Genomic DNA, 17,657 nt, shown 5'->3' on the forward strand with positions numbered 1-17,657 from the left:
TGATTGTTGACTGATGACCAGAAATGCATGTGAAAGGATACTTCAATGCAATGTTTAATCACAACCCGCAGGAATTTTTGCATCAATTTGTGACCATGGCCAAAACTTGGATCCACCACTACACACCCAAGTCGAAGCATCAGTCAAAGCAATGGATGACTGGCGAAAGTGCACCCCAGTAGATGAAGACTGTTTTGTCAGCTGGGAAGGTAATGGCAACTGTTTTTTTGAGATTCCCAAGGAATAATCTCGATTGACTACTTGGAAAAAAGTAAAACCATAACAGGAGCCTATTATACAGCATTGTTGGACTGTTTGAAAGATGAATTGAAGGAAAAATGGCAAAGATTGGTGCACAAAAGAATGCTCTTTTACTAGGACAATGCACCGTCCCACACATCAATAATCGCAATGGCAAAATTGCAAATTGGGCTTTGAATTGATTCCTCATTCTCCCAATTCCCCAGACTTAGTACTGCTCGACTTTTTCCTGTTCCTGAACTTAACATTGGCTTAGTGGGAAGAAATTTTCATCAAATGAGTATGTCATCAATGCCACCAATGAGTATTTTGCAGTGTTTGACAAAACCTATTTTTCCAAAGGGATGAGAAAACTAGAAACTCGCTGGACTAAGTGTATAGCCCTCGATGGAGACTACGTTGAGAAAGAAATAAAACTTGATTTTTTAAAAGAAAAGTGTGTATAACTTCCCTTTTTTTTTACAATCAAACCTTTCAAACAACCCTCATATTTATCTCCATAAGCAGTTTAGTAGTTTATATCTAGGAATGTGACGATGGGATATTGGAGGTGAGGGGGATGTGTGAAGGAAAGACAGGTGTGTCTCCAGAGCTGTTTGAAACAAGGCTCCAAATAATAACTTTGTCAACTATCACATAACTTCTGCCCCCCAACCTAATATCAGCATAACCAAAAGCCTGAGGCTTACTTAAAATCATTGGCATATAGAAAATGTTCCTAAAAATCATCCTCTCCATTACTATTTTTTAATTTTCAGAAACATCACAAGTTATTTTGCTGAGGAAAAACAGAACAGATTCAGCAATATACATTTCAAGGCCACAGTAAAAACAAACAAAAAAAAGAATACTGATTTTATGCTACATTATGCCACAATATTAAAAGGGGGGAAGTTAACTAAAGGGAGCCAAAAAAACAATTATATGCAAAGATGTGTGTAAACTAATCTCCTGAAACAAATACAACATTTAAATGTATTCAGAAGAGCTAGAGGTGAAGGCTTTTCAGTTGTTCCAATACAAACAATTACTCCTGGCGGAATTATGCACAAAAAAATTCAAAATTATGCACACCAACCCCCCCCACACACACACACACATTCTTTTCTAAGTTGCAGTAAAAGTTTCTATCGTGGTCTGGAGTGCTAAATGCTCTGACATTGCTTTGATGCTCATAGGAATTCTATGAGTACTTGAGCAGCATTGGAACATTTATATGGCTTAGTAAAAGGGGGACAAATTAGCAAATTCTGCAAGTCTATCTGTCTAAATTTATACAATATTTTTGCTAATTATTATCCATATTCTATTTAAAACATTCAAAATAAAATGCTTTTTCTCCAGTTTCTCTTTTCTGCTTTCCTGTTGTTTGCTAATTCTCCTTCAACTAGTGGCTATTCATTTGCCTTTTCTTCTCTCCTATCTTTTCCCTCACTACATCTGCCTCTGACACACTGATCATTCTTAACTCTTTTCTGCCTCCCTTACGCTTCTCCTTTTGTTCACTTTTCAGCTACATATCAAATTTCCATCTTCTCTTCCATTCCCCATCTCAGTCCTTCATTCCCTTTCATCTTCAATATACTCTCCTTTACCATATTTCTGCCCTCTGTAATAACTAGCCTCATATCTGTGTCCTTGCCACCCCTACCTGGCCTCTTCTTCAGGGTCCTACCATTCTTAGTGTCTTCCTTCCTTTATCCTTATAGCCCAGCATCTGCTCCCTCTTCCTTTCCTCCCCATCCTCCTAGTCTAACTCCCTGTCCCTTCTCTCTTCCCTCCTGCAATCTCCCCCATGATCCAGCATTTATCCCTTCATCTTCTGGATCCATCTCCTCTTTCTCCTATTTTCATCTCCTGTGTATCTCTCCCTCCTTCTCATCCATCCCCATGTCCAATATCTCTTTCTCCCTCTCTTGTGCCCTGGGTCCAGTATCTCTCTTTCCATGCAGCTGTCTCTCTCTCTTCCTCCTTCCACTTCCATATTCTGTATCTTTCCCACTGTCCACCATCCCTCTCTCTCCCTGCCTTGTGCCATAGGTCAAACATCTCTATTCCCCCACCCCATTCAGCTTTATTTTATTTTAGATATTTATATACCACCTATCAAGGTTATTTAAGTGGTTTACAATCAGGTGCTCAAGCATTTTCCCTATCTGCCCTGGTGCGCTAATGTACCTGGGATAATGGAGGATTGAATGATTTGCCCAGGGTCACAAGGAACAGCTTCTCTCCCTTCCTCCCTCCATCATTATGTGCCAACATTTATTCCTCTCCCTATGCAATATCATTCTCTTTCCTCCACCCCTACGTCCAACAATGTGTTTTTTAACTTCTTAAAAAAGCCATATAAGTTTGTGCAGCATCTTTCATTCCTCCCCCACTCAACAGCTCTCTCTCCCTAAGGTGTTGCTTCAACGGGTCCTAGAGGTGGCAGCGATTCACACACACTGACTGCCATTAAGCCAGAAGCCTCTCCATGGCAAAAGCTTCTGGGTTAGCAGCAGGCAGCATGTATGAATCACTGCCGTTACCATGACCCATAGAAACAACATTTTAGGGACAAACATCATGGAGGAAGGGGATTCTGGGGAAATTCTGTACTGTGCAGTCGCACAGAATTCCATCAGGAGTAAAAGAATAAATATTGTGGTGTTAAATATATAGACACTTACATGGATAACAGTGGAGGATGCAAGTACCCAAATCTCTGGTCTCTTGCCTCATAGCCACAAAAGCTTTCTTCCTTTCCTAAGTAACTTTGCAACAACAGGATAAAGCCAATTGTATCAGGGTATTATAAAAATAAAAGCAAAGGACACCATTTAAGTCTTATCTGAAAGTCAAAGATAAAATATTCCTTTGGAATTTCTCAGTGTTAGTTCTTCAAGAAAAGAAGTCAAAGTCTCAGTGTTAGCACTTAATAAATTAAGGTCTCTGTCATTCACCGCTGGAGCTCTTTCACTTCCCAATCTTGGAAGGAAATCTCCTATTTGCATGGGAAATTTAAGTTCTTCATTACTCTGCAGAATCTATCAGTTATTTATTAAGTCTCTAGGAGTCATTTGAGGGGGGCTTTAATACTATCCAAATGGACTCCAAAGTCATCACTACTGGGAAGGTGGGGGTTCCTGAATTACCAACCATCCCGCCAGCAAAGGATTGAGGAACTTCAGATGATCTATTCTAGACACACCCAAGAAACTGGAGTGTGTTCTCCCCAACTTCATTCACATTTCTTCCTTCCTGATTTTCCCTCACATATGCCCGCAGATGTTCTCCTTCTGTCAACAGGGTCACATATCTGAAGCCTCAGTAGTTCAAGCCTGCAGCTCCTTTAGGGACAGGAGTACAGTATAAACAACTCCCACACTGTCCAATCCTGCCAACAGACATAGTGGTGGATTGCAGGCTGGAGAAGAGAGACTCCTCAAGCTCCAACTGCTCCAGCTTCCTCACTGGAGCCAGACATAGGGCAAACTGCTGACCAAAATGGAAGGGGAGGTCTGCTGACAAACAGATCTTTTGCTGCACCAGGAAAGGATGTCTGGTTTCCTGTTGGATAAACCCTAACCTTTTCCTTTGACTGCACATCAGATTCTTCAAAAGAAAGGTAAAAAGAAATCATCCTCACTAGCAGCAGTCATGAAAATTCTGATAGCTCCAGTAATCAATCTGCATCTAATTCACTGAAAGTTCATTTCAAATGACAAAGCTACTCCTGAAAAGCCACTCCTATTAGTAGTAAACACACCAAAACCTCTTTTCATCCTTAGATTGAAGGCTTTTTGGCCTGACTGAAGCAGAGTCCTCCACAGAAGGTATCACCCTATCTAATGGTGCAAATATTCAGGGCTAGCATTCTTCAAGGCTCAGAAAATGATATGGAGCATTTTAATTCTCTGAACCAGTAGTCCTTAACCCTGTCCTGGGGCACTCCAGCCAGTTGGGATTTCAAGATATATAGAGTTGGATATAATGGAGGAAACAGGCATGCAAATATATCTCATGTATATTAATTAGGGATATCCTGAAAACCTGACTTGCTGGGGATCCCCCAGGACAAGGTTGAGAACCACTGCTGTGAACAATTGACAACCAGTGACGTTTTCCAGGATTGGCATGCCCTATCTAGGATCTACCTTCTATGTTTTTATTGTGGCTAGTGTTAGAGGGAAGGCTTGCAGGTCAGCCACGTGCACCATGCAAGAACTGTTACCCGCGCCCCTGCAAACAAGTGTGGCTGAAGGCAGGAAGGAGCAGCCCAGCTGGACGGCCCTGAAGGGAGCAAGTAAGGGGATATCAACATGGGACAAAGGGAGGAGGGGGGGAAGGAGCACATTTGGACATGGGAGGGGCATGAATTTGGGACAAAGGCTGGAAGGCAGGGATGGGGGCATGAACTTGGAACACAGAAGGAAGGGAGGGGGCATGAACTTGGGATACAAGGGAGGAAGGGGGCACTAACTCTCTTTCTCAGGGGACCCTTGGCCACAAGAGGGCATCCGCTCAAACTCAGGGGCGGGAAATTTCATGACGACACCAGGAATTATTTCTTCACCGAGAGAGTGGTTGATCCTTGGAACGAGCTCTCGGTGCAGGTGGTCAAGGCAAACAGCGTGCAAGAATTTAAGAGCAAATGGGATGCCCATGTGGGATCCCTTAGAGGGTTAAACTAAGGAAATCTGTCATCAGGTGTGGGATCCCTAGGATAGTAGACTTGGGGGTGGGTCAGTAGAGTGGGCAGACCTGATAGGCTATGGCCCTTATCTGCCGTCATCTTCTATGTTTCTATGCTTCTTAACTTGGGACATAGGAAGGAGGGAATAGAAAGGGAAAATTTGGGGCATGGGTGTGTGAGAGGGAAAGAGATGGTGCACATGGGGAAAGGAAGAAAAATGAAAATTGGGCATAAAGAGAGAGGAGTGAGGTAGAGATGCATGGGGAAGAGAAGGATGAGAGGAAGAAATACTGGATAGGGTTGTGGAACAGAGGGACAGATTGAAGGGGATGCAAGAGGGAGGGGAGGAATGTTGGACATAGTGATGGAGGGAGAGATGTGGCATGGTACTGGAGAGGGGTAAAAAGAGAAATGTTGGGCATGGGGCTGGTGGGCAGTGGTGAAAAATGCTACACATGATCCAGGGGATGAGAGAGGGAGAAATGTTGGATGTGGCAGTAAAGGGAGTGGGAGATGCACCCTCTCTTTCCCCACTCCCTTTGCAGCAAGGGAGGGAATGAGAGAAGGACAGTGAGAGAGAGAGAGGGAGACAGGTTGCCAATGGGGGTAGAGGAGAGAGAGGAAGAAAAATTGGACTCATGGAGGGACAGAGAGATGTTGGTTGGGAAGGAAATGAGGTCCGGACAAGAGGAAGCGTGTTGGGAGGAGGAAAGAAAAAAATATTGGATGCAGTCAGAAGGAAGTACAACCAGAAACTAATGAAATCACCAGACAACAAAGGTAGGAAAAATGATTTTATTTTCAATTTAGTGATCGAAATGTGTCAGTTCTGAGAATTTATATCTGCTGTCTATATTTTGCACTATATTTGTCTATTTTTCTACAGTTGTTACTGAACTGACATTGCATATTTTAAAGTCATCTGTCGTGACCTCTTTGAAAACCCCCCAAATATAGACAATAATTAACATTTTCTCTGTGCATGTTTTTTAATTTTGTGGTTACCATTATGTATTATTAATAAGATTATATTGTGTATATGAAAAATGAATGGAAGAAACTGCATTACAATTAGTACTATTATTATGGGGGTTGGCTCAGGGGTGGAGCTTGGGCAGGGGTATTTGGTTGATATTTGCTAGACTTAGGGGGTACTTGGTTTGAAGAAGTTGAGAAACTCTGCGCTACATCACCAAAAAGAGGTAGAGGTTTAGCATTTATTTTTCAGACCAATCTCTCTGTACTAGTTTATTTCTATATTCTGAGGTTATGGTGATAAAGATTACCACAATATATGCAGTCTTCTACATTTGTTACTTTTCTATTGTCTTCCAGGCCTGCTCAATGAAAATTGGGATAAGATTATGCAAATTATAGCCAATGCATTCCTGTAGTTCTATAGGTTCCAGCTCAGTTGAATATACTTCACAGTTTTCAAAGAGAAATCTAAGCAGTTTAAAGGTAAAAAAAACAACAAACAAACCTGTAAGAGGAGGGGAAACAAGATAAGAGTATCAACATAATATATGGAACAGAGTGCTAATGGGTATAAGGAACAAAGTTACAAATTGAATAAAGGAAAGAATCTTAAACAGATGTACAGGTGAGTAGCAGGGCTGACCATTCTAAGATGCCATGAGCAAAGCACAAACTGAAAATATCTGAAAAACAGCCAAAGTGAAATCAAATGATTTGATGTTGAACAAAAGTCCTGATTGGGAGCCCAAGGTCTTCAATCAAGGCCTACATCAAGTCAAGTGTATAAGGGGAAGGGGGAAGCGAAAGGGATATGATTTGACATACTATTTATTTTGTACCTGGGACCAATGGTTAAGTGACTTGCCCAGTCACAAAGAGTTCAGTAGAAACTGAACCTGGTTCCCCTGATGCTCAGGCTATTGCAATAATCATTAGGCTACTCCTCCATAGCTGAAACCCTATTTAATGTGCTATTAAGAAAGTACTGCACAAAAGTGATGGGATCAAGCCAAAAAGAATGATAAAATTTTAGTTTTACAAGTGAAATACATAGCTTGATGTGAGCTCTGGTGACATGACCAACTCCACAGGAAAACTAATGGGGTCCATTAAGACAGTGGCACGCGAATAATATGTATGCATAATGAGGTGATTCAAAGTCTTACTTCCATGTACTGGCTCTGGTGATGTCATCATACAGTGAGGACTTTCTATCTTGTTTGTCCTTGGAGAAAATGTGTTGCCAACTAACCAGGCCAGCAACATATTAATAACCCACCTCAAAAATAAATTGTCTTAGGATACTACAAAACCTGGATTTCTAAATCAAGCAAGGTATTGTGACACTATTAAAAAGGATCAGGTGGATAAAGTCAAGGAAAAAATAATGTGCACGATAAATCCATGGAGACAGCTAAATGGAAACATCTACACAGAAAGGTCTCGACAAAAAGAAGAGACTCAAAATATATATTTTTACAAGGCAGGCATATGCTCATCTGCATGGTATTAGACTAGTATTAGGTTGTGTGGCAGGAAAATTAATCCAAAATGACAGAAAGCAAAAGCTGTAAAGCATGTCACATGTCTTCACTATAGCAACCATTTCTACCTAATGACCAGACATTTCCATCTTTTGGCTGTTCTGCTGCTTACCTACTCGTCTCCCTGGGGCTCCACTACTTCCATTTACTCCATGCCCATGAGAAGACTACAAAAAAAAAAGGAGGAGGAATCTCTAGCAAGTTCACTTACAATAGGCAACTCATAATCCACATAAAAAGGTTAAATATCAGTTTACTGCCCAAATAGAAAAATCCATATTGCATGCAGTTTTAGACAAGATGAGGAAATAAGTCATGTCACATTAGTATTCTACTCCATGTACAAAATAAATAAATTTCTTCCATTCATTTGAACTTTTCAATCAGCTGCTGCATGGAAGGGTTTTTCTGGCATACAAAGCCTGCCAAATTTGAACTTATCAGTTACAGTGAATTTTCAGCAGGATCTAGCCACCTAAGGCAATTTGTCTTCTCCTCAGTGATTAAATCTAGCAGCTCAAAAAGATCTATCTGGAGGGCTGGGTTAGGAACACAAACCTAGGTTTTACAATAATAGTCCCACAATATAGATGGCCTGATTTTGACTGTATAGAAATAGGTGAAATTTCTGCTGACTAAAATCGCGTCAGAGGCAGCGTCAGCGCCCGGGCTCCCCCTTAAAAGGGGCAAGCCGAGCGCGACTGCTTCTCTGACTAGGGAAGCAGGAGAGCAGCAGGGAGAGGCCAGGCGAAGTGGGGCAGAGGCCAGGCAGAGTCGGGCGGAGGCGGGCAGGCAGGCGATCCAGCGGGGGTAGCGGCGAGAGTAAGTTCCGCCCACCCCACCGCGTCAGAGGCAGCGTCAGCGCCCGGGCTCCCCCTTAAAAGGGGGCGAGCCAATGGCGCGCGGCCATTCGGCGCACGGCAAAGGCGCTCGCCTTAGCGAGAGCGCCTTTGCGAAGGAGCCTTGCGAGGGAGACAGAAACACCAAGTAATCACTTTCTTTTCTCTTTTCTCTCTCTCTTACCCACAGCAGGAGCACACCAGCACTTTACGAGAGCGATGGAGGACCCAGGATCCCAGAGGTACTTTCCGGTATACTGCACAGAGTGCAATATGTACGACTACCTCCCCTTGGGAAGGCGGGAGTACATATGCAGTCGGTGTCAGGAAATGGAAAGCCTGAGGATGGAGGTCGGCAGATTGAGGGTCAGGGTCCAGGAACTGGAGGGACTGCGCACCACAGAGGAGACGAGCTGGTCAACCCAGAACACAGACGGAGCAGGCCCCATTGTGGACCAGGTGAGGGACCTCGAGAGATTCATCGAGGAGGCCTATAGGAAGGTGGAGGAACGGGACCAGCAGCTGCACAGACGGATGTCGGCAGAAGAGACCCAGGATCCACAAGGCGACACCGGGGAAGGACCTAGCGGAGGAACCACGCAAGAGAAGGAGACCGCGACTCACCGGGACCCCGAGGGAGAGACACCGCACTACACCAAGGACACGGACCTGAGGCAGAGGAGGTTGCTGAGGAAAGGGAAGTCTGCTATTGTGGTGGGAGACTCGATCTTGAGAGAGGTAGACAGTCACGTAGCTGGAGGAAGGGAGGACCGGCTAGTGACTTGTCTCCCAGGGGCCAAGACACGAGACATCACTGATAGGATCGAGAGGATCCTGGACAGAGCAGAGACAGAGGAGACTGCGGTAATAATCCACGTCGGAACGAATGATGTGAGCCGGAGGAACTTCAGCATGGCCACACTGACTGACCAGTTCAGGGTCCTGGGACGAAAGCTGAAGCGGAGCACATGGAGGATAGCATTTTCGGAGATCCTGCCTGTACCAAGAGCAAATGCAAAGAGGCAGGCAGACCTCCAGGCTGTGAATGCATGGTTGAGGAGATGGTGCCAGGAGGAGGGCTTCCACTTTGTGAGGAACTGGACGTCCTTCTGGGGAAAGAGCAAGCTCTACCGGCGGGACGGCACCTGAGCACAGCGGGAACTAGACTACTGGCAGCCAATGTGAGGAAGGAGATCGAGAGGGCTTTAAACTGAGGAGAGGGGGAAAGCCGACAGCTGATCTGATGTTGACGCTTCGGACAACAGTATCCAGAACAGATGCTGAACGGGCTGAATGCAGGGAGGAAGCAGAGGGTCCGGAGGATCTTATGATCAGACAGCGAGGGAAACATCAGGTAAAGGGAGCTTGCTGGGAGAAGACTAAGGGGCATGGAGACACAGGGGGACTGGGTGGCACGAAGGCGAAAGCTGAGGGCAATATAGAGGTACCACAAGGCGAGGGGGATCAAACAGAGGCTCAAGGGATGATAGCCCAGGAGGGGGCCAGTAGGGCTAGAAAACCCAGAGGAAAAGCGGGGAAGTGGGGTGGCGGGAATGTGGGGAAGCTGAAAGCTAAGAGGGTAAAGGCTGAGAGCAAAGCAGAAGCACAGGGAACGGGAGAACTGCCCGAAATCCAAGGGCAGGCGGCCCAGGTAAATGCAGAGGTGGAGGAAAAACGACGGGACCTATGGGACCTGCGGTGCTTATACGCAAATGCAAGAAGCCTCATGGCCAAGATGGGTGAACTAGAAGTCGTGACCAAGGGGGAGGGGACCTGGATATAATTGGAATTGCAGAAACCTTGTGGACAGAGGAAAATCAATGGGATGTGGTGCTGCCGGGGTACAAGCTCTACAGGAGGGACAGGACCCACAAGAAGGGGGGAGGCATAGCACTATATATAAAGGACTCTATCCACTCGGTCGGGATGGATATGGCAACGAAGGCAGAGGGGCTGGAATCGCTATGGGTCAAATTGCCGGGAAACAAGGGTGCAGGCATAAAACTGGGGCTGTACTATTGCCCACCTGGTACGCCAGAAGGAGTCGGACACGACTTGGAAGCGGAACTGAGACAGGAATGCAGGACTGGAAGTGTAACATTGATGGGGGACTTCAACTACCCGGGAATAGACTGGAGTACGGGTCACTCCAACTGCACTAGGGAAACAGGATTTGTAGAAGCTGTGAGGGACTGCTTCATGGAGCAACTAGTCAAAGAACCAACGCGAGGTGGTGCTACTCTTGACCTCATCCTAAACGGATTAGGGGGGCCTGCAAGAGGGGTAGAAGTGGGAGGACCACTAGGCAACAGTGATCACAACGCGATCAGATTCACATTAGAAAGGGGGACACCCATAGTAAGGAGGACTGCAACAACTGCGCTCAACTTCAAGAAAGGGAACTATGTTGCTATGAGGGAAATGGTGGGGAGGAAGCTCAGAAACATCTTTAGGATGGAGACTGTGGGAAGCGCCTGGACCCTATTCAGGGACACCCTGCAGGAAGCACAAAGAATGTACGTCCCCAGTTTCAGGAAAGGCTGCAAGAACAACCGATCAAAGGACCCGGTTTGGATGTCAACTGAAGTAAAGAGGGCAATAAATGACAAAAAAGTATCCTTCCGGAGATGGAAAAAGGACCCAACGGAGGAAAATCACCAGGCGCACAGGAAATGCCAAAAGGAATGCCACCGAGAGGTTAGAAAAGCAAAAGGGGAATACGAAGAGGGGCTGGCCAGGGAGGCGAAAAACTTCAAGGCATTCTTCAGTTACGTAAAGGGGAAGCGACCAGCGAGAGAGGAGGTGGGGCCGTTGGATGATGGGGATAGGAAGGGAGTGATTAAGGAGGATAAAGAGGTAGCTGAGAGGTTGAACACGTTCTTCTCGTCGGTTTTCACGAGCGAAGACACATCTAATATACCGGACTCAGAGGAGCTCATGAGTGGGGAACAGGCCGAAAAATTGGAGCACATAGAGGTAAGTAAGGAGGATGTCCTCAAACAGATAGACAGGTTAAAATGCGGCAAATCACCGGGCCCGGACGGGATCCACCCAAGGGTTCTGAAGGAACTAAGACAAGAAATAGCGGGCACAATCCAGCATGTTTGCAACCTATCCTTGAAAACTGGTGAGGTACCAGAGGACTGGAAATTGGCGAATGTCACACCTATCTTCAAGAAGGGATCGAGGGGTGACCCCGGGAACTACAGGCCGGTGAGCCTGATTTCAATTATAGGGAAGATGGTGGAAGCTATGATCAAGGACGACATTTGCGAGCACATCGAGAGGAATGGCCTACTGAGAACAAGCCAGCATGGATTCTGTAAGGGAAGGTCGTGCCTAACGAACCTTCTGTACTTCTTTGAGGGAATAAGCAGTCGGGTGGACAATAGGGAACCCATAGACATCATTTACCTCGATTTTCAAAAGGCTTTCGACAAGGTGCCACATGAAAGGCTGCTTAGGAAGCTGTGGAACCACGGGGTGGGAGGGGATGTGCACAGATGGATCAAGCACTGGTTGTCGGGTAGACTGCAGAGGGTCGGAGTAAAGGGCCAATATTCTGACTGGCGGGGAATCACAAGCGGTGTGCCACAGGGATCGGTGCTGGGGCCGTTACTCTTCAACATATTTATCAATGACCTGGAAAAGGAGGCAAAGTACAAGGTTATAAAATTTGCAGACGATACCAAACTGTGCGGCAGAGTTAGGTCCAGGGAGGAGTGTGAGGACCTGCAAAGGGACCTGGACAAGCTGGAAGACTGGGCAAACAAATGGCAAATGCACTTTAACGTGGAAAAATGCAAGGTCATGCATATAGGGAAAAAGAACCCGTTGTTCAACTACAAATTGGGGGGGGGGAGCATTGTTGGGAGATAGCAGACTTGAGAGAGACTTGGGTGTGCTGGTGGATGCATCACTGAAGCCATCTGCACAGATTTTTCCTTAAATTTTTTTTTTTTTTTTTAAACAACTATTATAACCCCCCTTTTTGTTCTTCCCTTTTATGTTTTTTCTTCTCTTCTATCAAAAATTGTAACTATTCCCCCTCTTATCCACACATGTCTCGTATGTCTTGCCCACAAAATTATTTTATACTTATGCCTACACTCAGTTTGTTAAGTGTGTTAAATTTTAACTAACAACAAATCTGTTTTTACGTCACCATTAACATTGTACTTGTTTAATTTATTAATATATGTTATTTTTATTGTACATTGCCTAGCAATTTAAATAGGCGATTCATCAAGAATAAATAAACTTGAAACTTGACTTGCGCAGCAGCCTCGAAAAAAGCCAACAGGATGCTGGGCATCATAAAGAAGGGCATAACAACCAGGACGCGGGAAGTCATCATGCCATTGTATCGAGCGATGGTGCGTCCACATCTGGAATACTGCGTTCAGTATTGGTCGCCGCACCTCAAGAAGGACATGGCGGTACTTGAGAGAGTCCAAAGGAGAGCAACGAAACTGGTAAGAGGGCTGGAACACTGCCCATACGCCGAGAGGTTGGATAGGCTGGGGCTCTTCTCTCTGGAAAAAAGGAGGATCAGGGGAGATATGATAGAGACCTTCAAGATCATGAGGGGCATAGAGAGGGTGGATAGGGACAGATTCTTCAGACTGAAGGGGACAACAAGTACGAGGGGGCATTCGGAGAAACTGAAGGGAGATAGGTTCAAAACAAATGCAAGGAAGTTTTTTTTCACCCAAAGGGTCGAGGACACATGGAATGCGCTACCGGAGGAAGTGATCAGGCAGAGTACGGTACAGGGATTCAAACAGGGATTGGACGGATTCCTGAGGGATAAAGGGATCGTGGGATACTGAGGGAGGAGCTGGGATGTAACACAAGTATAGAAAGCTAACCAGGTAATAAGTATAGAAACCCAACCAGGTCGTGCATGTGCAAGACTGGAGGGTTAGGACTTCGATGGGAAGATAGGACTTCAATGAGAAACCAAGGTGGCAAGGGAGCCCCTTCTGGTGATTCAGACAGGTCGTGACCTGTTTGGGCCGCCGCGGGAGCGGACTGCCGGGCAGGATGGACCTATGGTCTGATCCGGCGGAGTCACTGCTTATGTTCTTATGTACAACCCTAGGCAGACAAAACCAGGCCTCCTATATCAAGTGCTCGGCAGCACCTTAAAAAAAAAAAAAGTGCCAAAAAATTGCTGGGCAGGCTGCAATCACAATCACTAAAGACAGGTACAAACTGGTCAACAGCTGGAACATTGAGGAAAAAAAAATGAAAAACACTAAAAAAGATGAAAAAGCATTACTAAGCAGAAAAAGTAAGTAAAAAGCTAGGAGGCAAAAGCTAACCTAACTGCTGCAGGAAAAAATGATGTGAATCTGGAGAAGAGATCAGATGCTGGTAGACAAAGTGAAATACCTGCAAATCAACAGAAAAGTTCATTCAGTCTCTCAGAAGTATTAAAAGTGCTGCCCAGCATTTGAAGCATTACTTGCTTGTGTGGCTGTTGATCTGTCTGCACAAAACTAAAAAAAAAAGGCATCATTTTGGAAACATGTATACTTACAACATATAGCTCCGTTGTCTCTCTCATGGGCATGACTTTGCCAAAACCTTCTTCCTGGAGATGATGCAGAGGAGTAGATAGTGCTACAGCAGAGGCCTGCTGCCAACTGGTCCCACAAGAATTCTGTAAATTCTCCCCGCTTGTGCTTCGTACCAGCGAAGCTAAAAATCCCAGATTATTTACAGAGCCCATAGGTTCTTTGGATGACTTGTTGGCCATTTCTGTGATGTCCCTAGCTTCTATTTTAGAAATGATATCTGGCCTTTTACCAGGCGAGTCCACTTTAACACCACGAAGCCTAGTAGTCCTAGAGAGAGATGTATCTACAGTGCTACGCACCTCTAGCGAGCGTAGTACATTCTGTGAGGTGGCTGGCCTCAGGCTTCTTAGTTCTAGACATTTGGGCTGCCTTGCAGGTTTCAAAGGACTACGTGACACTTGTGGAGGACCACACAGAGAGGACATCACTTTTTTCCTGGATGGGCTGAGTTCCTGAGAATTTAAGATTCCAGTCTCCATGGATTCAGACCTCAATGCTTTTGTAGAGATCCTCTGCCGCCAATTCTCTGTTGGGGAGTCTGTGTCTCCATCTTTCAGTGTAAAGTCTGGGTTAATCCTTCCTGCTCCACATAGTTCAGCAGGGCCTGCTTCTGCCAAAAAGGAAAACATTTCGGCTGTAGTGGGTAGAGACTCCTTTCCTGCAGTGTGCAGATCTCTGCTTAGAAAATCCAAATGCATGAATGGATCTATCTCAGTAAATGAGTTCACCTGTTCTGAAGACTCCCACGTTTTAGGTATATGTGCTACAGGAGGAAGGATACTATTCTTAGGAAGTGTGCCGCTTTCCAATTCCACCCGAGATATTTTAGGTGGCAATTTAATAGTGCTGAAAGGTGGGGATAATGTAGGGCTTTCACAGGGATCCTCTTCTGGGTTGTAATCACCAGGGAGAGAAGGCAATATTCTGCCAGGAGTGGCCACAGCAGTCAAGGCAGAAAGTGCATTTTGGGAAGACTCAGAAGGATTTGGGTTGCTGAGAGGAGGTAGGCATGTTTGTCCAATGTGAGGGAGTACCTTGAGAAGCCTATGCCGCACGGCTGCCATAGATCCACTAACAGGCCGTGCAGTCAGTGGAGGTCTTGGTTTCACCTTAGCAGTTTTCTTGGGCTGTTTAAGACAAAAATTTCACAATATAATATACATTTACATTTAGAAATTGTACGTGCTGCTAATAACATCTTTATTAAACATTTTAAACAAGAATATTTCCACTTATATTTCTCACTTTAATGTAATCTTCCTAGAAAACTCCTAAGGCTGTACATAAGTAGCATTCTTAGAGGACTAAATCTCTGCAATTTTTCCTGCTGCTTTTGTTAAAGTACAGGACTCATTTGGAAACCTGTCACTTAAAAAAAAAGAATAAAAAGTACAGATGCGAGCATACGATGTGTGAAAGTCCATATTTCCTGTTTTCACATACTGTATTTCTATGATTCTCCACTGTCAGCCAAGAGCCTGAAGTTCAAAACCTGTCCATTTCAATACACTTATGCTCCTCTGCTCAGGCATTGCTGAAAAAGCAGTTCTAGCCCTTGGAAGGTGAAAAGGCAAACTTTGCATTCATCTTGGATCTTTTGAAGTTGGCCTAGAAGCAACATCTTGAGTAAGCTGCAGTATACTCTCTCAAGGGGACCCGGCTGTGAGGACTCAGCTTATACAGCATGACAGCACATTTCTGTACTCTTAAAAAAATCAGCTATAAAGTATTCTGAGACAAGTAGAGCATGAAACTCAACACATGTAAATTTCTGCAGTTTTAATATATGCTGGAAAAAAACATTTGCATATTTGAAAATTAACACAACTCCGCCCCCCCCTTTTTAATCAAGCTGTGCTAGAGGCTTTTAGCGCGGGCTGTCAAGGAAAATACTCCGATGCTTATAAAAATTTTATGAGCGTTGGAGCATTTACTGCACCGGCCCGTGTTAAATACCTCTAGCATAGCTTGATAAAAGAGGCCATAAATGTATATTGCATCCCAGAACATCCAATGTCTCAATGGACAAATATAGTCAACGTAGTGAAACTTGTCAGCTAAAGTTAAATATTTAATCTCCATAGTGTGGGATAATTTTCAGTCTTGATTTTCAGAAAAATCTAGCTGGGTTGCCTGTCCTGTATATACATAATGAAAACTGGAAACAAGATGTATAAACTTTTCCTGGTGCATGGTTTCTTTTTTTTTTTTTTTTTTAAAGGCACATGAAAAGTGCAGTTCTATCTGCAGTAGAAATGTGAATAAAAACGTCTCAGAGGTTCAAAAGTTATTATGGGAAGAACATACTTACTGCAGAGGTATTTACAAACATACAGTTATACACCTATGAGATAAACTTTATAAAGTCATTTCCCTGTAGGATTGTAGGCTAAAAAGCAAAACAGCAATTCTAAGATTTGCAGGCACTGGGGTACATGAAAAGCCTGAATTGGAGGTTCAAGGGATGTTATCATCTGTGGCAGAAATATGAAGGGGGCCAAGTTAAAATGTACAGTTTAGAGTAAAAACAAACAAACCCAAAACCCTGGTATTGTGTATCATTTTAGCATAGTGAGATAAAAACAACACTGTACTGAATAAATAACTCAGACATAAAGAATATATTTTGCCTATTTATTGAACATGATTCAGCAATAAATATACTTGTGTAAAAATGTGTAAAATTAATTCAAAAACTGGTGTAACTTGAACTAAACATTTCCTGTAACTATTTCAGTCTCCCACATGGCCTACAGTTTAATTATGTACTGCGTGGAAACAAAAAAACACTTTATACAATTTGTTTTTAGTCTGCTGCTGTTAATTTCATTGAGTGTCCTCTTTTAGTGTTATTTGAAACAGTTGTAGAGGAAACACATTTTTGGTTGGAGGCGGCTAAACAAACCAATCTCTAGACCAGTTCCTAAGCTCTCTTAACTGCTGATGTGTTGGGACAAAATACTGGTAGGACCATGGTCCCTATGGCTCATCCCATGCTGCTGAGGATAATCTGAACGATTAAAATAATTGATCATTCCACCCTGTTCATGATTTTACAAACTTCTATTATATCCCCTCAATTGTCTTTGCCCCAAGACGAAGCAGCATAATCTGTTTAGCCTGCTTTATGAGGAGGTTGTTCTATACCAATTATTATTTTCTTTCTATAAACATTTACAGTGAAATTTTATAACCAGCACCTAAACATTGTAGTTGGTAGGCGCCCTGCCGATGCCTAAGTTAACTGAAAAATGACCTCAGAAACGGCAAAAAACAGCAGTGTTAAAGAGCCTAAATAAAAGGCGGCTGGCATTGTGGCTAGACCATGAAATGGCAAAGTAGGCGTGGCCAACGCCGAAAGTGACGTTAGGCAGGCTACAGTGGCTACCTAGCCACGATTCATGGCAAGATAGGCAGCTGAAATGTAGGTCAGGAAAACCCTGGCCTACATTTCAGCCGCTTATCTATGCCACCACAGGATCGTAGTCAGGCTGCAGCAGCCATAAATTGATCGCAGTAGGAGAAGTTATCTCCAATCAGCTGAGTCTGCAGTGTTCCCTGAAGCTGTGGCTGTGCCCATTAAAAAAAAAAAAAAAGTTAGACAGGTAAACGACTTTTTTTTGGATCGCTAAAAACAATCACTTTTTTTATTGAATCAGGAAGACATGTTAAAGCATCAATCGCTCTATTAGTTTACATGAACTCCTCTTAATTTTGAGGAGTCCCAGTCCTTTTCAATTCTTCCATAAATCTTTAAAAACTTTTCTAT

General features: G+C 44.1%; 1 protein-coding gene across 2 annotated transcripts in view; it reads right to left on the reverse strand.

The window, feature by feature from the left end:
* The window catches only part of ZFAND4 (zinc finger AN1-type containing 4), a 125,120-nt gene that overhangs the window by 14,278 nt on the left and 93,185 nt on the right, over positions 1-17,657 (reverse strand). For both annotated transcript variants that reach the window (XM_033942345.1, XM_033942346.1), the window contains 2 exons: positions 13,849-15,015; positions 7,577-7,631 (listed from right to left, as the gene is read on the reverse strand). In XM_033942345.1, coding sequence (XP_033798236.1) covers positions 7,577-7,631; positions 13,849-15,015 — 1,222 coding nt within the window. The remainder of the gene's footprint in view (positions 1-7,576; positions 7,632-13,848; positions 15,016-17,657) is intronic.

This window comes from Geotrypetes seraphini, chromosome 4 (assembly GCF_902459505.1).
Source record: "Geotrypetes seraphini chromosome 4, aGeoSer1.1, whole genome shotgun sequence".
Lineage (NCBI taxonomy): Eukaryota > Metazoa > Chordata > Amphibia > Gymnophiona > Dermophiidae > Geotrypetes > Geotrypetes seraphini.